A 25,426-nucleotide genomic window follows, 5' to 3' on the forward strand; every position below is an offset into this window, starting at 1 on the left:
TAGCCTGCTGCTGACAGGGCCAAGAGGAAGAGGACAAAAGGTATCACAGGTGTCCCCACCGACATGTTGAATTAATCCTTTTTGCCCCTAGCAGCTGTAATAGAAATGGGGAACATTATGTTCTTACAACCAGAAGTTTTAAATCCCATTTCTTCATTGCTAAAACACAAAGCCTGTGATAAAGATTAAGTCACACTTCAAACACAAAACACCATTATTCTGGGTATCATATAGATGGGAACTAGAAGGAAGTGCGCTGAAGGAATTACTGGATACCATAGCCTGTAACATTATGCAATTGACCATGATTTTTTGTTACCAAAAGCTGGTGAGTAGAGTTAAACCGTGCAGCATAGTAATAAATCCTTCCTATCTTCTAGCTGAAAATTTAAATCTGGAGGAGATGACTGGACTTTACACCACCAGGAGATACAAATAACTATTAAATGGCTGGTTTGTGAGGGGGACCTTGTTTGTTGGTTCCTGCTTCCTTTTAAATTCCAGCTGACATCTGGCAAGGACCAATGAACAGGTGAACTGTAATACTTCCATCAACTTCAGATGCTTGTATATGCTCCTATATGATAGGAAACAGTGTTTGATTTAGGCACGCGCAGTGAATGTGCGTGGGCCCAGATCTTCAATGGCTGTGGGAGAATGTTCAGGGTAACTGAGGATAAATTATTTCAAATTGGGCATTGATTTACAGCAAGGAAAAAGGAGCTTTAGTGTCTCTCACCATGGTGCTGCCAAGTGCCGTACTCCTTAGGAGATGCTCTTCATTGCTGAGCAGCTGGGTAATACAGGCCCTGGCAAAGGCAGTGGGAGCTGCAGCTGTGGAGCCACCTCATTTTATCAGGAACGTCTCTGCTTTTGCATCAAAAATGCCTTTTGTGTCTTCTGCCTTGGAGGCCTTGCACGCATGGAGCCTATTCCAATCACCAGTGTCCTTAATGTGTTATTACAGCAGCCGAGAGCCACATAATGCTGTTATTTAATGATTTTGGACTCAACCTGGATTTAACCACGCAGGGACAAGACTTCGCTCACAGATTTCCATGATTGTATCTTCATGAACATGGGAAAGGAACAGATCCTCTTTGGGCCGGTCTGTCATAATGGAAGTTATGCTAAAATTGAAGATTTGCTAAAACAGTGTCTCCATGGTAGAAGAAGCATTTGAGATGATTGCCACTAGCTTTGGATGAACTACTTTTTTGGAGGAACTACTTTTTTGGAGGGATGTTTTTAGAAGTTGAGATTGGAAACTTTCCTGCAGTCAGATTTGAAGCTTTCCCCCAGAGTGCAGACTATATGAAATGAAATCAGGAAGGACAGTGCCTCCAGAGCTCTACTCCCCCGAAAGTGATGGGATTTCCATTGCTGAATTACAATCCTTGTAGGTTTTGCTACAAAAGGCATCCGGAAATATTTTATAGGGAATGAATCCTTCTTTGGCAGGCAATAGACTGGCTAATGCATCTCTTCCATTGCTAGTTTTGTGATTAACATTACAGATGGGTAAATCTCTAAAGATTTTGGGGGTCATATCTGGTTTGCATAAGCATTTAGAAGTTTGGATGTGTCTCCCAGCTACTTCACCCTTTTGAGCAACCCTCCTGTGAATCCACAGAAGCCAGCAGGGCTGACACCACGGTTAATTTTTGCTCTCCAGTCTGTAGAATTGGGCAGAAAATATGATGAGAACAGGCTTTTTTGTGAGTTTTGTGGCATTTCCTTGTCCCGATTTTAGCTAGAACTACCACCAGCCCAGTCATTGTCATAGCATCTTGGCATGTGCAATCCCAGTGTAGGGCAGAAACCAGAAATTAAAAACCACCACAAAACTGCCTAAAATAATGACTGAAGTTGAAAATTCCAGACTCTCAAAGAAGCTTGAGAGTAACTCTAAGAAAAAGTGAATTTATGGCATAATCATCTCGCCTATCTCTAATTACAGACAATCTTTTGGACATGAAGCTGATTGGGAGTAGTCAGCACGGATTCTGAAATGGGAAGTCATGCTTGACGAACCTGATAACCTTCTATGATGAAATGACTGGCTTAGCAGATGAGGGGAGAGCAGTTCAGAAAGGTTTTTGACCCTGTTTCCAATAAGATTCTCATAGATGCTGTTGAAGTATGGGTGAGGTAAGCAGACAGTGAGGTGGACTGAAAATTGGCTGATGGACCAGGGCTCGAGGGTGTAGTCAGTGGTATGAAGTCTAGCTGGAGACCAGTAACTAGCGGTGTACCCCAGGCATCAGTACTGGGTAGAAGACTGTTTAACATCTTCAGTAATGGTCTGGATGATGGGACAGAGCGCACCCTCAGCAAGGCTGCTGATGACCCAGAACTGGGAGGAGTGGCTGATAAACCGGAGGGTTGTGCTGCCATCCAGAGGGACCTTGACCCCTGGAGAAAGGGGATGACAGGAACCTCACGCAGTTCAGCAAAGGCCAGTTGAAGGTCCTGCACCTGGGGAGGAACAACCCCAAACACCAGTACGTACTGGGGGCCAACAGGCTGGAAAGCAGCTTTGTGAAAAAGGACCTAGGGGTCCTGGTGGAAGCCAAGTTGACCATGAGCCAGCAGTGTACCCTTGTGGCAAAGGCGGCCATATTATTTAAGCAGAATTTGCCATCTTTTTCCCTTAGGAGTTGATTAGGACACTTTGCTGTCTCTGAACACACGAAAGAAAGGGCAGAGATTGTGCCTGATAATAAATTTCTAAATTTTGATTAATAGATCTGACAGATTCCTCTCCTTGAGGTCCCATTGATAAGGAATTTGTCACTTACCTATCTTTGAAGAAAAATGTTTCTCCTCTAATTTGTGCGACTCCATCAAATACAATGTCGTGCTTGCAGAGCTCTGGAGTGACAGGTCCAAGGGTTGGACGTGGGCCTGGGCCTGGTCCTGGCCCTGGTCCAGGTTCGACATCGGTCGATACTTCTGTAATGGTGAACAGAGATATTCTGTTACACTGAAATACAGTGCTGCATAGGTTACATAGAGAATATGAACTACCATAATTTCTAGAAGGGGAATAATTTGGAGGCAGTGCTTGAAGGAGAAAAAACTTATCATAAAATCTTTTCAGAAGAAGGGTGGTTGAGTACAGCTGAGAAGGCCTTAGCTTCCAGTCCTGCCTTTATCTCCTGTGTGGCCTCGTTCAAGACACTGTGCCTGTCTACGCATGTTGAGCTGCCTATTTAACTTGAAAGATATTCAGAAGTGACTATGCTGGGTTCAAATGTTAACATTACAATTTTTATTTTACTGGCTTCTAAAAAGAAGAGAAATGCATTTCAAAGTCCTTCTATTCAGAATTATCTGCAACTCTACTGAGAGAGACATCAAAGTGGATTTCTCTTCTTTCTAGAAGTGCCAGTATTTTGCAAGTTACAAAGATGCATTTGAGCCATTTATATGATCTTTCTGCCCTCATCAATAATCAAAATGTGCTCTTTGGAACATGCATTTTGCCATCTGGTTTATTTTGTTTTGTCTTATTATTTGGCTGTTGCTGTATTGCCTTATGAGGCATTTGCCTTTTTTCTTAGACATCAGGTTGATTTGCTGTATGAAACAAAGTGGAGTGTAGCCGATTTGAGATAATAATAATAATGGCAGAAAACAAAGGTTTTTCTGAATACTTGCTTTATATAGAAAGCAGTTTGTAAAGGGTTATATAAATTATAAAGAGGCAAGAAAGATATTTTTGTCTCAGGTTTTGAAGTATGCCTTGAGAGAACCGGGTTAAATTCTGAACTCTATCAAAGATACGCCGTGTGAGCTTAGCAAATTCACTTAACCTTGCCCACGTCTCAATTCCCAGTCTTAATTAAAGCAGCTAAGAGCAAGGAAAAAATGGAGATTCAAATCAGATTTTTGATAAAAAGGGGTCTCGTGGCAATCATTTTGGTGTATTCTTATTATCATTTCTAAGGTGTTGAAGACTGTAGAATATAGTCACAATTAGGAAGATATCTTAGTAGAAAAGTGAAAAGCACAGAAAGAGAAATGGTATAGATTTTCTTGGACTGCTTAATTGACTGTAGTATACTTGTGCCTCTACAAGGTAGAAAATATATACATGGAAGGAACTTTAATCATAATAACAGTTATGCATTTTACTAAGGGTATCTGTGGAGAAAATAAATTTTAAAGATGTACCAACATAAAAATACCTAAATCCACTTTTTCTCCGGGAGCTTGCCAAATACATTTACGTCGAAGTATCAGATTCTACACACTATCTGCGAATGGCATTGTGACGGTGCTGCTTGAATTGTTGTGGGAAGGCAATGTGAACTGTTTCCAAGCTGGGACAGGAAACAATGTCCTTCCCCTCTTACAGGGAGTTGCAATCTGGGAAGTTCACAGTGTTGTAGACAATAACACCCAAAACCATCCACATCAGGTATTTCAAGCTAGAGAAAAGCACATTTCATTGTCCCAGTAAAGGCATTAGACATTTTCATCTAAAGGTTTGGTTATGGGGAGTTCTGGGGCTCCTGTTAGTTCAGTAAATTTAGTGACCCCTCATCCTTAAATTATGATATTTGATTGAAATAGGAGCCCTGGTAATAACATGAAGAACGCAGAGAGAAAGGAACAGAGGATGTTTCTGGCATTGGTGGTATTGTGCAGTATGTAAATTGACTGCAAGTTCTGAGTCCCAAATTTCAACCTGTGCTGCATGCTTTCCTGATGAGTTCTGCTGACGAGGGAGGACTTTACCGTATAGCTCCTGGATCCCTTTAATGTCATCCTGAGAAAGTCGAAAGTTCTTGGTGTAGGTGTAGATAGGGGCCATAAGAGCTCCTGGATCCTCCGAGTGCTCTAATCCCATAGCATGGCCAAATTCATGAGCAGCAACCAAGAAGAGGCTGTATCCTGAATAACATAGCAAGATAGCATTAGCTGCTTGCACCTAAATACAAGTGTACCATGCAGGTTATTCATAGTCTTATAATTTTATTTTCCTTGCTACCCACCAAAAATCTCCCAATAATAAATATCATAATTAGTATTTACGGCCTCCTATGGTGAATGTCATACATATTGCCAGAAATGACATTTCATGAGAGAGATTCTAAAACTTCTTCTGTAGCTGTTTGCTGCTGTCTCACATGTAAGTGACTTTGACCACAGTCTTAATACTTCCATGGAAAAAGGAAGTGTAGCAAAAAAATCAGACTTTTTTTTAAGCACAGAAGAATTAAACTTGCAATCTAGACCTCAAATCTTACTTTTCATCATGAAATGGCATGCAAGTGATAAACAGGTCTGTATATCTGTGTGTCTGTGAACAGAGCCTGAATCAGTACTGTTGTACCAAATATTTTTAGGTTAAAAAAAATCTTTTATGATAGGATGACATTTTATCAATTATGCCCAAACAGTCTCTGAAATTTGGCAGTTATTTTCTTCCTAAAAGAAAAACCTGAATCTAACATTTTTTTGTATATGTGTAAAAAGCCTTTTGCTATATTTAATTTTACTCATGTTGCAAATAAGGACAAAGATTGACCAAAATAATTTTAAATACAGACATTCACCATATAAACTTTATACTGTCTCTTTTATTTTTTAAACATGTTTTTAATCTTCGGCAATATAAGTCACAAATGTATTCATTTTTTACATTTAGCATTAGTTCCTAATTCGGCCAATATCAGAGTATAATTATTACATACTAGTGAAATACTATAGTACTTGTGGTTTTTAGCCTTGGAAGGAAAAACTGCTGACAAGGAAAACATTTATTTATTCATTCATTCATTCATTAAATGTTTTTGGTTTTTTATGTTTTGGAAAGATACTTCACCATTATAATTTTAGAAAATCTGAGTGTTTCAGGCAGATGAGCCCTGGGACTGACTCTTTAACAATAGTCTCACATTTAAATGTAGGGGTTTTGCTCAGATTTTGGGCTGGGGAGAGGTACTGTAACTAGACAGGAGTGATGAGAATGCAGTCATCATAAGTGTGATGTCATCAGTGTGGTCAATATGCTGTTACCATTGTATTGCTCTGACACACTGTGTTACCTTGATCTGGACAAAAGCCCCACTTGCGGTCATCATCATAGCTACTGGTAGAAGCGCACCACAGCTTGCCATCATTGCGACCTGCACTCGTACAGGAGTCGTATTTATTCCCAAGGAAGATGAAGGGGAACACACAAGGGGCTCCCTCTGAATTTCCACCAACTGTTGACATGGCTGTGGAAAACGACAGAACACCACAGTGAGAAGAGAATCCCTTTTCTGAGATTAAGCTGATGCATTTTCTCTTGAACTACACGGTAAAAACAAAGCAAGCAGAAAATCTGCAGTCCTCTTAAGAACGTGAGGAATAAGATTAAAAGTAATATTTGAAAAGAAAATTTTCTGACACAGAAAAGAAGGAAAAAAGTCTAGGTATTACCATTGCAATGAATTTGCCAATAGTTTTGGTGGGAACAAGAATGAGCCCCGGACTCATGTTCACAGCTCTAAGAAAACAGCAGTTAACAATGTTTTGTGGAAGGTGATTGCATAGCAAGTATCTTTGTGTTGTTATTTTGATGGTCTTTCCTGGTGATGTTTTAAAGTGTGTCTCAAATAGGTTGAAGGTAGGTTTAGTGTCAGCAAGGTTAAAGAGCTATTGAGTATCCATCTTGTTAGTAGGTGTCCCACTGAAGTATAAGCTTTGAAGTAAAGAAACCCCAAAAAAGTCCAGAAGAAGAGTCATATCAAATAAATGGAGAAATTGTTTTATGCTGATAGCAGGGTTCAGTTTAAAAGCATATGGTTTTAAACATTTTCTAAAGAAAAGGATATCAAACATGGATTTTTTTTTTTTAACTAGTATTCTTGAAAAAACTTGTAAATTTTTCCCCTAAGTGCATTCTCATCTATGTAGTATATGGTGGTAATATATAAGCAATAACATTTATATATGCATGTCCAAGTATTCTCTAGAGGGAAGAGGGTGTAACTAAATTTAAAATTACACTTTAAAGTAGGTGTCATAAACAGAATATGAAAAGAATATAAAACACATTTAAATTCATTTACACTGCTAACTGGCAATTACAGCTCCTTTCAAATTATGGTCCATCTTTTGGGAAGGTACAGGAGAGCAACACAGAGGCAAAGCTTGATTGTGTCCTTAATTATTTATTATTATTTATTTCTCATTCATTAGTATTAATTAATAAGCCAGAAATAAAAAAAAGAAAAAAAAAAAAAAAAAGAAATCAGAGTTACCTCAATCAATAACCTTTTGCTACCTCAATCAATAACCTTTTATGCTGAAAAAAAGCTTAAACTAAGTCTATTTCTTGGTTCCAGTGATAGACAGTGTTACCTAGGACTTTGGATATATTGATTCTAGATATATTGGTTCTTTTGTTTGTTGAACTATCCTTTTGATTTTTCTCTTCCTAACTGTGTAGCAAGTGACAATGAATTTGATCCTTTCTTTTATTTATTTTTTTTTTTTAAAACATCTGTGAGGTAAAATTGAAGGGTTACACCTGCTTATCAAAAGTAACAGGAAGCTCAATACCAATATATCGAATCCCTATTGGAAATGGTTAGGGCATTTTCAAAAGACTTAAAAAACCCAGGGTGAATGCAGGTTTGAATGTAGCTTCAGGGTGCTACGGGGTGAATGTAGCTTCACCTTGACTCTGTTAAAAGCCTGAGATTTTAGAACTGATGTAGCTAACCTATACAGTTTCAATACTTATGGCTCTAGTCTGTATCCTAAAATTGAACACCTGCCAAGCTATGCAAGGCTATAAATTAATTTTTGTTCCTTTCTGTAATAAAACTCAAGTTAAAAAGTATAAAAAATTGTGAAGAAAGCAGAAATCTATTTTCCTGGCTAAACCATTTCACTTAGTTCTTTTGAATTGCTGAAAAGATCTATTAACTCAAGCTTAACATACTAAACAGGATTTCTTTTTTCACGTATAAATGGTAAGTATTAAGCTAAAATATTATTCATGCTTTCTTCCATCACATGAGACTTCTCTTCCAGGGCCATTAACAATTTGTAATCTACTCATAATTATCCTGCAGTGGTCGTCATTTAGTCCTATGGTTCAATGACATTTGTGTATCCCTGATGAACTTGGTGTACTATGGCATACCGTATCGTTTACATAGATCACTCCTGTTCTAGTTACTTCCTTGGCCACCTATGTTGAAATTGGGCCTAACTCATCAACTTTTGTATGCTCTGGTGAAGGTGTAAACAAGGAGACTTTTGTTACTTAAAACAAATTAGACTGGGTTATGCAAACAACATTCCTCATACCAGTCTCCGGACAGAATCCATATTTCTTATCTCTGTCGTAGTCTTCAGTGGTTCCACACCATCGGTATCCATCTGTCCTGCCTTCTGTTGTGCACTGGTCATAGGATTGGCCTTGAAATTTAAAGGGAAATTTGCATGGCTGCCCGTCACCATTGCCGCCCATTGTAAAAAGTGCTGCCGGGAGAACAAACGAGAAAAATGTCAATACTCAATGCTCAGTATCAACGAGGAATCACAACGTGCTGATGGTAACGTGCGAAGGTCTTGATGGAGATTAGACAGCCATTGTGTGTGGTGCAGTTCATGCTTACAACCTCTCTGCCCAGAGAAGCTGTGGATGCCCCATCCCTGGAAGTGTTCAAGGCCAGGCTGGATGGGGCTTTGAATAGTCGGGTCTAATGGAAGGTGTCTCCGCCCATGGCAGGGCGGTTGGAACCAGGTGATCTCTAAAGTCCCTTCCCACCCAAACCATGCTCTGATTCTATGATTCTATTTTACACCAACAATTATATGCTTTGGCAAGATAGACAAGGGATGTTACAACCTCACAAATGTATAGAAAGGAATGAATGATTCATCTTTATAAATGAACTGGGAATGGAGAAAATTCTACCAAGCTCTTTGAATGTGGTTTGAATTGTGTGAATACTTTATAACCTGTCTCATAACATAAAATTAATATCCCTTCTTGAAACAACATTTAGAAATAGGATGCTGGGAAAGTCACTCATGTTCCTTAGTGCTTTGCTGATTCATTTACCTTGCACCAAAAATGTTAGCTAGAATGGCAAACTTTGTACAGAGCCACAGACAAACCAGATCAGTTTTTCCTAATGGCCATCTGTGTACATCTTCAGTTTCTTTAAGATGCTGACATACAGTAGAGTTAAAATCAGATAATACCCTGTAGGCTTTTCCTCTAGGCTTTGCTTCTCATTTCTGAGAGTCTACGCAGCTGGGCTCAGGCACTCAAGAGATAAGCAAGAGAGGACAAATATGTCTCCTCTGACAAAGCTGAACACTGGAGGCTTCTCCTGTCTTTTGCTTCGTTTATGTTCCTGAACATAGTGTATTGGTCTTCTAGGGGTTGTTTATACACAAACAAGGCCCCATGGCTCAACCCTGAGAATCAGAAATCTCTCTTGTGGATGAAGGAGTATAGATTAAACTGAGTCGAGTTCTGGAATCTGTTTTAGGGTTTTAGTAAACTTTCTGGAATATCTGGAGGAAGACAAATAAAATGTCTTATGCTGCTATTTAAAAAAAATGTGTGTCCAAATTGAATTACATGAAAATGCAGGTGGCTCGGAGCATCTGACATCTTGTGAATCTGCCTGTGTCTTCTCTTGGCTGCTCTATCCATGCGAATCCTCAATGGTAGGACAGTGTCTGTGAATGCCATGTGCTGGTGAGAGGAAACCGTGAGGGCAACAAACTGGGCTTTGCAGTGAACAGAGACAAAAAAATCCTTTATGTAGCTATGCACTAATTCCCCTTGAGATTTAAGAACAGCCCCTCAGAATGAAACACATCTGTTTGAATTCCCAGTGTAAAGTATGCATGATTTGGCCTCTTTTAAGGTGCCCAAGGGAACACCTTTCTCCTTCTCCTTCCCCCAGTTTAAAGCTGCAGCTAAAACCCAAACGTGTATGTGGGAAGGCTTGGCAGGTTATTTCTAACTTTGCTGTTGTCATTTTTGATGACTGAAAAGCCATTGTAGCCTCAGTCTTTGTGTAGGATTTGAAGGGGTTTGCCTTTGCTTAGTCTGATACATTGATGGGAAGAGACATGGTTTATGAGTGTGCTTGACTTTTGAGAGTAGTAATAAATAAAAACTCAAGACCTCTTCTGGCTGAAGGATGGCTGGGAAAGGTTCTAACGATGGGGTATTGTGACACAGATGATTCATTTTGCCTTTTCCACTTAAATCAGTAATTGGCCACAGTATCAGGGGCATGAACCAGTAAGTTACTGAGGTAAGTTGCAGTCCTGCTAAGGAGAGGACTTGGAGCTTTGCAGGCTTGGCTCACATGCATGAGTTCACTGAACGTCTGATCTGGCCAAGCTCTCATCTGTATCCTTCTGCATCCTGGACGTGGAAGCAGCCACACAGAGGTCCTGTCTCTAGGCAAAAGGTGCTCATCAAGATAACTGCAACACACACTGTGCCTCCCCAAAACAGCAAGCTGCAAATGTTTGTAGTTGTCTTACATGCTGTAATAAGTTAGGAAATGTGCATTAACTAAGACTGTAGCTATTGTGATTGGTGAAAGACTTTATTTTTTTTTTAATAAAGAAATTATAGAATTGGAAGGCAAAATTAAACAGAGTTGTTTAGATGACTCATTTACCACATGAGCTGCTTCCAGCTCTAGGTCTGGCAAACTCTGTATTTTAATAGCCTTTTTTTATTGGTTTAAATGTGGCTAAGTTGCAAAAACCTTATGGAAAGTCAATCTCTTACTGCTTTGCATGGAGTCTTTCTGAGTCACAGTCAAAATGCAGTTTTTCATTTTGCTTGAGGTAACATCATGTGATGGTAACAACAACGGTTTATTAAGTTTTCAAATCCTGCCCCCCCCCAACTAGAAAATTCTTTGCTTTAATGTCAATGAAAGTTAAAGACAGAGACTGGGTCAGTTTCCCCCAAAACAAAACAAAAGCTTTATTTATTTGTATGGGGATCTTAAAGGGCCTGACTCTTGTTCTGCATCATGTTAAGCTCAGCGATTTAAAAATCAGTGAAGGTATGCTGATGTGAGAGCAGATTTAGGCTGGACATCACTAATCTGTGAGCTGCACTGCACTGTTAGCTCTCCCCAGAAAAATCAGCCAGTTGTGATGTAAGGAAACCTCAGGCTGGAAAGCTGCTAAAAACCCTGTGGCACAGATCCAAGGTGGAGGTAGCTGCAGCTACATGAGGGTTCTGCCTGGGAGAGCAGTCGAGCAGCAGCCTACAAGGACTGTGACCAGTGTGAGGGAGGTACAGGCAGAGTACAGATATCAGTAACGTTAGGTACCAGAGGACCAAAGGAGCCTAAAGTTCCTGTAGTGTCAGTGGAGTTTGGTAAAGAGAAAGATTGAAGATCCCTTGATCCTATATGGCAAAGGAGAGGTTCAACACACCCGCATAAGATTTGTGTAGTAGGTAGATAACTTTCTGCTTTCCCTTCTTCTGCTTTGACAAGTGATAGTTGAATCAGTCTACAAAATTAGGGCGTAGATCTGGGAACTAACTTTAGAAAAGCCTGGTGCAGTACCATAGCTTTAAAAATGTTTCCAAATATGCAGCATGGTTCTGTAACAGGAAGAATTGCAACTAAATGGGGGAGAAACAAACACTGACAACTGGGAATGTTGCCCCCAACACAGACTCTATGATGTAAATCCTCCCCTATCTGCATTTATTAGCCAGGTTTTAGCAAATGGTGTCTTGGAATAATGCATGAACAATGCTGCTCTGAATTTAATAAGAAACATCTGTGCATAACTGTTCAAGGATCTTGCAAAACAATTACATCAGAAACAAAAGGCTGAAACCCTTCTGTTCCGTTTCAGAAACGTTGACACAAGCATTTCCAGGAACATCAACTTCCAGAACCAACTCTCCCTGAGAGTGCTTCACTGCTTACATTTTCAGTCTTGTATGACTTTGGGATTTTACAAAGGTATCAGTCAGGGTATGTGGATCTCTGTTTGTCCAGCTACCTATAAACCAAGCTTTGTTCCGACTGTATCTGAGCATTTTGAGGTATTTTAAAGAAATAAGCCCAATTTTGCTCTTTTCCAGCTGGAAGGATTAACTTGAGGGAGAGGAGATTTGGGGAAAGGTGGGGAGTGAAGGAGATGGCAAAGTTTTAGGAAGAAATGATTGTGTGGGTATGTGCGTGTACGTGCGTATAATCTACTGAAGTAAATGTTAGGCTAAAGAAGTTAGTTCTGAAAGTCACGTAACTAATGATATCTTTTTTTTTTTTTTTTTTTTAACTGAAGTCTGTTAAAAGTTCACACTTCTGCTTCTTCATCCCCTATGGTTGTATAAATAGCTGTCACCATGGTAGATCCCAGCTCTAGATGCGATCTATAACAGGCAATTAGGGGTTTGGAAATTAAAGAATATTTTTTTTATCACATTAGGGCTAGAAGACTGGTATGTTCTACAACAGATGAGTTTTGCCAAAGACTAGCATCCTGATGCAGAAAATTCATAATCTTATGTTGGAAACTGTATGATCTTGCAAATGCACTTGAGAAATCCCCAAAATTTATCAAGCAGGAATCCATTTAGTGTTTGGCTACAATAGGGTACCAGAGAAGTTTTGAAGATAGGGTATCTGAACTTTTTGTACATACATATATCTGTGGTCTTTCAAAAAATTATGTGTGCTTAACTGACACCTACATATTAATGCACATACATGTGTTTTTACAGTACTCATTGAGGCTTGCCTGGGACATGTTGCGCTGTGCTTGTGCATTCTTGGTCTGGCAAAACCCTGAACATGTCTTGTTCTATTAGCTTTACATCTTAAGCATCACTAATTTTCTTTCAGCAATCTGCATTCTCTTTCCTTGCACTGTCTGCATGTAGCCCTAATATTATAAATAAGTGTGGTACTATTGTTCCAAGCAGAATTAGCATGTGTCCAACAAAAGCTCCATTGTTTTGTGTTTCGTTCTCTTTCATAACTCTCTTATTCTTTGTTATGACACAGCAGTAGCAGGCAGGAGTTTTAGTGACCCAGAGGGTCCATTGCTCAGGACATGAGGTAACAAGAATGATGAAACACTCCCTGCTGCCAAAAGCTTATAGCAATCAGTTATGTACAAAGGGAATAAAGTGAATGTGGGAAACTGCAGTACTGGGAATGTCTGTGCATTTAAGTGCCAGCACTGGAGCTGGCAAACAGGAGATGGAACAAGCGGCTAAAAGCCCCTTACCTTCTCTACTCTTCTCACTGCTGATAAATTAGCACAGTAGGCAGCAGCCAATTGTACTTAAATGCTTCTCTAAAGGTTTCCTGCTGTGTGATATACAGGAGATCAAATTAACACTCATATAATAATAAATTGTCGGAAATCTTTTATCCAGTAGACTCATCAAAATTTTCAAGCATATAAATACATGTTCCTGATGTTTAACGGGAAACATACTGTGATAATTTCATTTGAATGATAAGAATCATATTTCGTATATTTTTAAAAAGTTATGGCTACATGAAAGCATTAAACACATTGTCTAATCTGTAAATTACCGTTTCCAAATATGAAATAAATGGCTTGTGAAACAGAGGATTCTGTTCATATTCCAAAAAGTTAGAAATTAAGTATGAACTTAGCTTTTCTAGACCCTCTAACAGTTTTGTACAGATACTGATACAGAGTTATGATTTCTGAAATACAGTGTCATTCCTGTATCTAAAGTGAGCTGTTGGAACTGCTTCATGAGTAAAAATCCTAAGAAGACCTGTGTTAAAAAAACAAAACAAAACCCTAAACTCTAAAAATGTGAGCGCTTTCCTGGCTAGCAATTTGCAATGTACCAACATATAAGTAACTTTGTACCAGCATAGATACTCACTTGAAATTCAATCATTTTTTTATTTTGAAAAGCAGTATGAGGTAATTTAAAGGGTGATTTGTGACAACAATAGTGTCACGTTGCACTAAAAGGGCTCCCAGACTCAGAGGACCTGGGCTACCAGTTGGTAAAATTGGTGTGCAAAGGTATAGAGGTTTGGCTTAATGGGTTTCATCCTTAACTGCTAGTTTTTGTCCGTTACTGATCTTGAAGGAGCAGCAGTTGCAATTGTTAGTGGAATGGCCTGCAGTTTAGGGAGAAACTTCTGTTATTTACTGTTTTCCATCTCCAAATTCGGCCCCATCCTTATTCTAAAAGGTGGTTGCCTTTCCTGGATTGTGACACTAAACCTGTAGTGTCTTTGATGTATATATGGGGCCGACATTGCTTCAGACATATCTTCAATATGTCCTTGTTTTTAGAGAAATGCCCTGGCCTGGGTCATCAGTTACAAACTCTCCTACACCAAGGGAGCCTTTAGGGAGTTTTATCTGCTTAGATACTGAGGAGATATTAAAGAGCAGTAAATCTAAATCTGCCAGAAAGGAAGTGGAAAAAGTACAAGGAGAAGTGGATGGGCAAAAGAAGCAGGGAACAGTCTACCAGGAAAAAAAAAAAACAGTAGAAACAATGATCTACTTACACTCGTGGGGGCAAAAGCCATATTTGCCATCTGCATCAAAGTCTTTGGTTGTGGAACACCAGAGGAATCCATCGCTGCGTCCTGCGTCTGTGCAGCTGTTGTATTCCTTGCCATTGAACCAGAAGGGAAATTTGCAGTATTCGCCATCTGCATTTCCGTATTTCACTCTGACCACTATAAAGAGAACAAATGCAACGGTGAAATTAGCCACCAACTGATATAAAAAAATAGTTTCTGGACATCTTTTCCTGGAGGACATTGGTATAGAAATGCAGTCTGAATTTCCACTTTGAAATTCAATATGCTGCTGGTCTCTCTATTGGCAAGATGATCATAGCTGAAATAATAACTGGTAATTTTGAAAGAATTACATCGATATTACTCATGGTGAAGTGTTAGAATGAACAGTCCTTAGAATCAGCCCAGAAAAATATATATATGTTGTTGTTACTATGGCAATGCACACTTATAAACATGCTGTTAATACATTTACTAATTTAGTTTCTTTGGTAATATGGTCTAAAATGTTCAGTATAGTTTGAAAGGTTCCAGGCAGCAGTTGAACATGAGCTGAACATGCCTTGTGCCTCATAAACCACTTTGGTATTTCCAGTTCAACTTGAATGAGATCTGCTGCGGTACTGGGGGATAGGGTGGCAACACAGACACACCCAGATCCTGGGTTTATTTCAGTTTGTCACATGGAGTCCTAAGACTACAGTACTGGTGCTGTAATATATGTAATGTATAGAGAATTCACTTATCCATAGCATTTCTTTTAATGGCAGTAACTAACTGGATGCTTGTGTGGTATTTCCACTAATATGGAAAACAGTTTCCTCCTGTTCGTTGTTAGTCTGAGGCAGGGATCCAGGGCAGTTAGTACAGCTACCAGTCAATGCTTCTGCTAAGTTAAAAGAAAGCCAAAGAGAAGGAAGTTGACTATTTTGGTATTAACGTTCAATTATTTTTTTTCAATGGGAGCAGAGCTGAGAACTAGAATTTTAAATGAAAGGCAAACTTGAGTTTGCATTCTTATTCTAAGTTTTCCAAATTATTTTACGGTAGAAGAATTGTAATTAATGCTATATGATTGTGGCAAAGTTCAAGCAGAAAAGAGGTTCCAAGCTACTAATACTTGCTCTTGTTTGTCTAGTTCAGGTGATATTATCTGGACTTCAGTTGTTTTCTTCTAAAGGGGTATGGCAAACTGCCTGTTAAAGATTCTTGGAGATGTTCTTAATCCACCATTTGATGTCGATTCTGTTTCAGTCATCAGCATGAGGGATTTATATTCCATTTGTTTTTGACAGATACTATGAGTATATAAATCCTTATTCAGGTGGATGGTTCCATTTTTAACAACTGGAGCCACGGCTTAAGCCATCTCAAAAAGGGTATGTCAGATGAAAAGCACTGGCCAGTCTACCTATTACAAATGAACTTAAAGATTTTATAGTTTGAGTCCCTGAGAACTGAAGCATTCAAAATCATAGTCGTGGCTTTGTACTTTTCCCACAATTCATGAAGGTTGTGCAGCATCAGGCCCATTACTAATTCAGTTTTTGAAGGGGCAACAGTAGAGGAACAGAAAGGGAAATCCTAGGTAACATTTATTTAGGAATTACATAAACATTTTGTAGAGAAAAATTTAAAGTGTATAAATTAATTTTCATTTCCTAACATTTATTGACATGTCAATGAAAACATTTAGTGCAGTGCCTGAAACAACATTAAAACATAGCAGCCAGCAGGCCATATGTTCTGAAACATTGAAAAGTCTGGTACCTTGCCCCTCTCCAAGAGTCCACAGTTCATCATCATCAAAATGGGAGTCTCCTCCAATTCCTGGCCCCGGTGCAAAGGCATGAGCCAGGAGACCGTCTTTGCCATCAAATGGATAGCCATCACCATGTTCTGCAGGAGGAAGCAGACAAAAAAGAGCAGATTCGAATGACCTCAACTCTGTCAGAGACGATACGTGAATGATGACTATCATGTGTGCTTTCCTATCCAAGACAGCAGAATACTCTCGTGAGTGAGTTTATTGGTATGGGTTGTGCTGGCAAGACTGAACCAGAAGAGAAGCAGCCCATTCTTACAAAGAACATTAAGTGTCAGTACTGCAGTTGTCACAGCATGTTATTTTATATCTCATAAGTATTGTGGAAAGGAATCAAAGACAGTGAAGAACAGTGAAATATTGCACATTAGATGTATGACTGCATACGCACTGCTGTTTCGCAATGGAGACTGGTAGGAGCTGTAAAATAAACACCGTAGATGAGAGGTATTCTCAGATAATTCCTATCAATCTCCAACACAGAGATTGGAAAGTAAAGGCAGATTTCTTTTTGCAGGCTAATCTTTGCTGCTGCACCTCAGACTGCTGTGCTCTTTTCTTTGTGCAGGATACTACTTTAAGCAGGAAAGCAAATCAGCTGAGTATCTCAGTAGCGAGCCTCTGGAAAGCTAGCCCTTATTCACTGCTCTGAGTCTGTGAATGAGCCTATTCCTTCTCCACATCAACCACTCCAAGACTCAGGCAGCTCACAGGGCAACAGCAGGTTAAGTAGCTCTCCTGTTATTACACTGTAGGCTTTTCTTGGAAGTACACCACATGTGGGTAAGGCAGGCTGGCAAGGGCATAACCCTGGTATTCATAGCTTTCCCACCACACTGACCTGTGCATCAAACCTGGCTGCCAGCATCTCCAGTTGCATCATTTCAGGCCTTTTGGTCTGATATCTTGCCATTTAACAGAAGCCCTAAATACACAGGCCCAATTCTCTACTTTGTTACACTGATTTCATGCTGGTGTCATTCTCCTAATACTAGTTCAGTTCATTCATTTCAGTAGACTAGTGTGTCAGTTGTCAAGGAGAAGATTTTGACATATATTAGATGCTTTAGTCCCATTTATTTCAAAAGAGATCCTTTGCTTAAAAGAAAGCTTAAAAATGAAAAACCTTGTTGATGTCTCAGCTCCTGTGAATCTGACATGCAGTGAAGTGATAAGAATGAACAAATGTGGAAGAAGTTGTTCTCCCACTGTTTCTGAGCTGACTATAACCAGCAAGTACTAAACCCAGCAGAAACACTTATGCTTTTGTAAGACTTCTTTTTTTGCGAACCAAGCCAGCCTGGATGAGGATCTGAAGTTTTGAGTTCTGTACAGAATCTTTGAAGCTTTTGAGGTCAACTCATCAGTAGCTAAAGCAAAGAAAACCAGCTTGAAATGGAGGCTTTTACAAAGAGCTCAGTTATTCTTTGAACTGTTCAGTTCACGTCCAAAGTCCACCTCCCAAGTGATTGGCTGCACAAGTATCTTCATTAGTATTAAAAATTCTGTGACTGTCTGTAACAAGTTAAAATGCCCCAGGTTTACACTGAAAAGCTATAAACATTCTTTCAGGGGAAACCAAAATTAATTGAGAAGGCATGTACAACAAAAATGAATCAAGTCACCTATCATCAGCTGGACTTAAACCATAATTCAGTTTACGATCCATATTTTTAAATTCCTCAAGACCAAAGAATGCATTGAAAGCCTGCATTCTGCTATGCTAAAGAACAGAGACCAGCTATGGAGTCAAAATTGAAAGTCACAAATCCATTTTTAAGCTCCAATATGTTAGGACCTCCACCATTATCACTGGAAAACTGAGTACGGAGCTATAAATAAACAGTACAACGGCATTCCATTCTCTTCTGTGGCAGGAAGCCAGCTCACATCATCTGAAGGTCTGTACCAATATTTCCCAGTTCTATTTCTGATTTGTAAATTTAAAAATAAAATGTTGCCCCTAGCAATTCTCTTTTGGAAAGATAAATATAGTATAAGGATATTGTATAAATACTTCTCTCTCTCTCATGTATAAGAAAGAAAAAAAAAATCTTAGTGAAATTAGATCTTAGCCTGTAGAAGCCAAGTGCAAGCTAGGACAAGGTTTGCCAGAAAGGCTCATGGGTACTACTTATTGAGGGTAGGTCATTCCAATACTAAGGATTAATGAAAGGATCAAAACAAAAAACATGTAAAAATAGAAAAATATACCCCATCGGCCAAAATTAATCATAATGTCTGCTTCTCCATCATTTATTCGGTTAAATCTCAGCGGTGTGACATCACTCCAGACTTGAAAGGCTCGAGCAAAGGCATCGTCTACTGTCTCAGGATCCAAATCCGGGGTATAGCCTATAATCCTTAGAGGTAAGAGGAAGAGTTAAATAACACATAAACCCCCTCCCAGTATTTGTTGTTTACTGATCAAAATGCTGAGTAGACTCAGTAGTGAAAATGGTTAAGAGGTAGCACTGCTCCACGTGAGATCTATACACTTCCCTTTGATTCAGAGATGTGTTTAGAGGTGGCGCTTACTTTATTTTCCTTTAGAATTGATGCAGCAGCATGAAGAAAATTATATAGCCAGAGGCTGTAAAGCCTGCATGGCAGTGGGCCTTGCACAAACTATTCAGGGTTTTGCATCAGTGCTGAGGTGCTGGCAAGAACATCACATTATGTTCTTTTGCTCCATTAGATGCGAGATTTACATTTTTGTAGACTACTTAGCTTGCAAGTCATACTGTCACTTTAGACATGAACATACAAGCACATCTTGATATATAAGATTTATTTGGCAGAAAAAGAGCTCAATAACATTCTGAAAGTTTCCAGTGTGGATTTTTTTGCTCTGTAATAATAACAGAAAAACAGCCCTTCTCCCTCACCTTTGTAGTAGCTGTATATTGTTTCATCCCAGTTGAATGCTAATCCTTTACCACTGTGTCGGTTACATTGGCAATAGGATACATGGGGAAATAGGAGGTAAAAGCATGTAAGATAGAGCCATAGGCCTGACATGAGAAAGGGACAAACTCTTAAGTGCATTGCTTTCTTCTTCATATGTTTTCATTGGACTTCTGAGTGCCTTATATTGTAGCCAGCTTATCTCCATGTAAAGAAAGTTTCCAATTCTTTGCTGCTGGGGCTGCGCATAGTGAGGGAAACTACTTTGTGCCTAAGAAGAATGAGGAAGAATCCGAGGAAGCACATCAGCAAGAGGGGGCTGTGAGCGCTGCCACGGTTTTTTTCGGTGTTTGTTAGGCTAGTCGCAGAACGAGGGATGCTTTGAGTCATAACTTGTGAGGAAGCAGCAGACCAAGTCAAGCAGCTAAGGCAAATCTGCTGTTTGTTCTCATTGGTGCTAAAAGTTTGTTCCTGGACCACCCAAGGTAATAAGATTTTTTTTATTACTGACCTCAGTGAGAGCTATATCCGTCCCTAACTCTTCAGAGTAAAAGTAAGAAATTAAAACATGCCAAACCTATTGCAATAAGTTTGCTTTAAATTATGTCTGTATATCTCTGAAATATGATTGTTTTCCTTTAAAATCTATTTGATGACCTCCATTTTTATGAGTGCTCAATGCAGAGGAGTTTGTCCTCCTACATGGCCTCTGCAGTCAATAAGTACTGTGGTCCCTTCTGAGCAGATGGGCAGGTGAGCTATTCCTGCTCCAGTTCCTTTAGGATGCTTGCAGCAGGACAAAGAATAACACCAAAATCTCATTAGTCTCAACCAGAACCATAAAGTTGATCTTTAGATGATTATTCCTGAAATTTTACAATTTGAAATTTCAGAGGTGTTTGCTAAAGCAGCTGGTAGTTATCCAAACACAAAGACATTCTAATTCAAGAAATCCTGTCTAACCCACTAAGCAGCTACTCCACTTCTAAGTGTCTTGTTTGATTGGTTCTTAAAAGTGCTATGGCTATGTATGAGCAAAACCCAATGTCACCAGTCAGTACCTGTATGTTATATGATTCTTTTCCCATTTTGGCTTTCTTGGAAAGAAGTTGTAATTGGCTACATCTGGGTTACCACAGCGGGGTTTCTTCATTGTCTCAATAGTATTTTGATCCAAATCTCCTGTTTCAGGCAGCCCAAAAAATTTCTGCATTTTCTTCAAAGTATCTTTCAGGACAAATAAATTGCAATTGTCTTTTGGGCACCCATAGTATTTATTCAGGTATTGCTTGGAAAAAAAAGCACAGAACAAAGACTTTAAAATTCATAAAAGAAATAGTTAATCATTACAAGTAAATACTGTAATTCCATGTTAGCTTTCCATCTGTAATTTGCAAGATTTCTTTTCAAAATTACTATTATTAGTAACTGAGAGACCAGCAGAATCTCCTTAATTGACACAAACCATCCTTGATCACACAACATTGCTAATGAAGCAATCATTTCCACTATTAGCTATCACCTTTACTTAATGAATTGCTTTATTAGTAGGTAGAGCATAGAGCTTTAATGTAGAACTACAAAGTAAAAATGGATTTATCTTTTTTGGTTTCTTTATGATGTATAAATCTGCTTACAGTTTTAGATTTTGTGTATTTTTTTCTTGGAAGACTCTATGGATTATTGAGAAACTTGTCAAGGTATCAAAGCAGCCACACAAATGAGACCACATTAATTGAAAAGAAAAAAACCATTGTTCATTCAAACCACATAGAGCTATTTGAATATTGTGTGTGTTTGCTTTTGAGTCAAACATCGCAAAGACCTGAGGTCTTTGGTAACATCTGAGTTGCCTGGACACTGCAGTCAGTCAATATCTGCATACTTAAAACTCCATCGAACACGCCAGCAGATTATGGCCAGACTGGTCTTTCTGATAAAACCATGGTGGCAGATCACAAAATTCTCTCTCCTTAGAAAACAGTGGTCATAAAAGATCGAAAAGGCAGCACAAATCCCATTATTTCCATCTCTTACCTAAAATAATACCCACCCAAGTCTCCTCCACTTTCCGTTTTGATCAGTATGACCTAATAAGCAGGTGTAGTGCAGTTAAAAAAAAAAAAAAATTAAAAAAAAGTCTGTCTGTTGGTAGCTGCTGCCTCTAATCCCAGAGGAGCAGTGGGTTAGTCTGTTCCCCTGCAATTGTTCCAGCCAGGCAGCCATGTCTTTCAGATGTGTGTTGATAAATTGCATATTTATGTTAAACTAAACTGTAGATGAACAGCTGTGGTCCTGAATATCCATACATGGTCCCCACCTTCTGTGCAATACACAAGTGAGCTCACACAAACAATTTAGTATTTTTCCCCTTAAGTTCAGTGTTGACAGGCAGAATAACTGTGAGCTTCTTGGGGTAGGGACCAACCCTGAGAGAATGCCCGGCAGTCTCTAGCACGTGGTGAAACCTGCCATAAAAACATAGTCATTCAAATGAAAAAGAGTGACAAGAAGCAAACGAGAAAACTTCCAGTTATATCTTCAGCAACTGTATAAAATCCTTTGTCAATTCTGTTCCTAACTGGAGACTAACAAACATGGCCACACAACAGACTGCTGGCTAGCTAGAGGTTTTGGGTTCAATATTTGGATCCAGGCTGAATTTGAGAAAACCTGTAATTCAAGCTGTTGCCTTAGCTTGGACAGTTGCACAGATAGGCTCAGTCACGCTGTTTAGATTACGTACAGCTTTAGATTGTTGAATTTATATCCTCATTGAGAAGTAGATAAATGGATTATGATGAAGATGCTAGCTTGGGTATTTCTGTAATGATAATAACCTATCATTATCTAATTATTTTCATTCACAGATTCTAAACAGCTTGACTAAACTATCTGGAGCTGTAGGCTTTATCCAGTAAAGTGAATCTTATGGTTCTCTTGCACAGAGATTTCAGGAACTCCACACTCCAGTCTGGGTTTGCAATATTTTATGCCTATCTCTAAAAGAAAAGCTACAGCCATGTCAAATGGCAGGTGTTCCCAAACTGCTGTGTAGGCCATCCTAACCGGTGCTTAGCATGGCACGGAGCTGAGAGATGCCCTTGCTCATGATGCTGTTAGACAGGAAGGTTGCAAGTTACTGATCTTTCCAGTAAAACGGTCTGTAGCAGAGGAAGAAGCATCCTTCGGGTATTGTATCCAAAATATTAATTACAAATCCAAGGTAGGAAAACACCCTAAATAAGGTAAAGGTATATTTGCCAAAAACGTATCAGAAATATCAGAGAGAATTATTTCTAACTGAGGACTGCAAGAAGATGACAAAGTGACTGCACGTTTAAGTTCTTGTGCCAGGAAGTATTCCTGAGGGAAACCTTACTTTATGTATCTAATTAATTGACTGAAGTTCACCCCGGAGACTGGGGATAAGACCACTCCATCAGCAAAATACAACAAAGGATATTTGATGACTGCAGTTGGTCAAGCCTGGATTTCACCACCACCTCATGAAGTCCAGGCGTACCTCGTCTACCCTACATAGGAAATGGTTCAGAGCTTACTCAGAAAAAGGATTTAATCAAGATGTTACACCATTTCCTGCAGAAGGTCCTCCATCCACCTACTCACTAAGCACAGACTATGCCTAGTTTTTGTGATTTTTATAACTTCTGATGTGGTATTTCTCCAGTGGAGACTGGCACTGGCAAATAATGGACACAGAATGGTTTCACCTTTGTTACCACTAAGCTTCTGTCTACTCATAGTTGATGGGGCCTGGAGGAAATTATGTGAAATGCATTAAGAACATAATCAAGCAGGCCAGTTTGGAGGATCTGTCCTTATCCCAATTTTCATTTTAATGTAGTTTGATAGACTTTCTTATGCTTCTGTTTGCATCTCCCAGTGAGGTACCATGATATAATATAGACTATACATCAGAACTGAAGTTTACTGAAGAGGCAGGATGCTGCTCTTGCCATTTTAGGTTCGGGAGTAAGATGTACAACCAAAAATATAAAATGAGGCATGGTAAAGAATTTTACTTGTGAGGATTCTAAATAAAAAGCTAATTCCTCTCAGTTTTTCCTAAAATGGAGATTTTACTGACGATGAGAAATGAACATAACCAGCTGTTCTACGAGAAAAGAATCTTGAAGAAAATGTAGTGTCTGTGTAAACCACATCTTGGCCTAGGCTGCAAAATTCAGTTTCCCCAGAGTCAGCAGGGAGCTGTGGTGATCTGGAATTTTGATCCAGCCCATTAATGAAACAGGGTCCAGCTGCAACATAGCAATTTGTGTTCTGATGCTGAGTGTTGGGGCTGTTCCGATGGAGGGTGTGAGGGAAAGGCAGCCAATTAGCATTACCCAAGAATACAAGAAAGACAAAGAACAACTGCAGTGTTAAACCAGCTTGTAATTTTCCTCTGAGTACACATAATAAATAGGTTGCTTGAAAGAAACAGAGATGAGGGGAGACGTGGATTGCTGTTATTGAATAAAAGCCTGGCTGTGTCTAAGAAAATAGATTATTTAAGAGTGGTTAAATTACTATTAAGACATGTGGGACCACTCTCCTCTCCCACATGCACTGCCCCCCATCCCCTGGCTGCTGTGCTGCTAAGGCAAAACCTTGTGTGAATTTGTTTTGTTAAAGGCTGAGGAGTGCCCTTTTTGGGTCAGTTTGTCTGTTTTTCCTAAACTTTCCACCACAGCTCCCATCTGGAAATTCTCTCCCTACCCTCCCCCAGACCTTCTTTAACCTGGCAAGCTTTCCCAAGATGCACACCAATTCCTAAAGAAAAGTGACCAACTTTCAAACCTCTGTGTCCTAAAATAAGAATAATTTATCTCAATCTTCCTTAAAATGGACTTACTGCTGAAGAAGAGAAATGTCTATAATTTACATGCTAAAATAAGGATAATCCATCTCAATCTCCCTTTAAATGGACTTCCCCATAATGTTATTTTTATGAGGGTCCACAGGGCTAAAAAAAGGTTGGAATAAAATGCTGTAGAGTTATAGCTATAATTTGCTAATGTCACAAATCCAAAGTCCTTTTTCTGTTCCACATTGAATTTGGAAAAAAATATTTCTTTAAACCTCTGGTGAGATTTTTTTTTTCCAAAGTCAAAACTAGTCACAGTGGCTTCTGAAACTCGAGCCAGCTTTCGATTGTAATCATCCCTTAAAGCTGTGTTTATGCAATGCAAGGTAAATAATCTGGAAAACAAACTTCTGAAAGCTGTGATACATGCATTAAGTGAGTCCAAACAGCCCTCACTTCTGCTTGATTTCAGTAAAAAAATTACATCTCTTATTTGCCCTTCTCCCCTCTTACCATTGCAATCTTTTGATTATAGTCACGATGATTTAATGAAATTATTTTGTATGTTCAGACTTCAGGAAAAAAAAGTCTGTCTTTGCCGGCTTTAAAAGTTTTAAGAGAGGAAACATTACTTGGCTCTAGTTTTAACTTTGGAAAGCTGATACCTTTGCTAGCTAGCTAGCGCTTCCAGAGACTCTGGGGAGAAAATGCTACAGTCATTCCTTAGCCTCAGCTGAAACAAGAAAGAAACATCTGCTTATGAAACAACAATATAAATCTGAAGCAAAGATGAAACCAACACTTACCACTGCTAGTTCTTTGTCTGTTTTGGGAGTGCTGTCTCCAGGAAACTTAATGATTGGTGACGGTGCAGCTAAAGTTTTGTTAAAAAGATATACTTGGATTAATAGTACTTTAAAAACAAAGCCACAGACAATGTGAGTCTTCATTCTGCCTAAGCTTGTGCTCTCCTCTTTGCAAAAAGATTTTCCCCGACTGCCTGTCCGTTACTTTAGCTGCACAGTGCACCAGTTGCTTATCTGCACATCTTAACTCTCTGCACCGTTTTCTCTTTTGCTTGCTCTAGCAATTCCTTTGTATGTTTAAAACATCCAGATGCGCAGTCTCAAGCTACCACAAGAGGAAGTCTGAAAACTAGTGGAAACATGAGAAAAGGGCAGTTACCAGATGTGATTGCTGTGATTTTAAGGTAGCAACAGGCAGATACTTATTACTGCTGAAAGAGGCCACGTTTTCTCCTCATTTGCATATATGAAAGCATTTAGTTATGCCAGAGAGCTG

General features: G+C 39.2%; 1 protein-coding gene across 1 annotated transcript in view; it reads right to left on the reverse strand.

Annotated features, from left to right (window-relative positions):
- Positions 1–25,171, reverse strand: part of MMP2 (matrix metallopeptidase 2) — a 36,307-nt gene extending 11,136 nt beyond the window's left edge. The window contains exons 1-9 of the mRNA XM_082319546.1: positions 24,931–25,171; positions 20,355–20,581; positions 18,601–18,749; positions 16,332–16,460; positions 14,544–14,717; positions 8,320–8,493; positions 6,060–6,233; positions 4,747–4,902; positions 2,802–2,955 (exon numbers count right to left, since the gene is read on the reverse strand). Coding sequence (XP_082175672.1) covers positions 2,802–2,955; positions 4,747–4,902; positions 6,060–6,233; positions 8,320–8,493; positions 14,544–14,717; positions 16,332–16,460; positions 18,601–18,749; positions 20,355–20,581; positions 24,931–25,074 — 1,481 coding nt within the window. The 5' untranslated portion in view covers positions 25,075–25,171. The remainder of the gene's footprint in view (positions 1–2,801; positions 2,956–4,746; positions 4,903–6,059; positions 6,234–8,319; positions 8,494–14,543; positions 14,718–16,331; positions 16,461–18,600; positions 18,750–20,354; positions 20,582–24,930) is intronic.
- Between the last annotated feature and the right edge of the window lie 255 nt (positions 25,172–25,426).

The sequence above is a fragment of the Platalea leucorodia genome (assembly GCF_965183815.1).
Source record: "Platalea leucorodia genome assembly, chromosome: 8".
NCBI lineage: Eukaryota > Metazoa > Chordata > Aves > Pelecaniformes > Threskiornithidae > Platalea > Platalea leucorodia.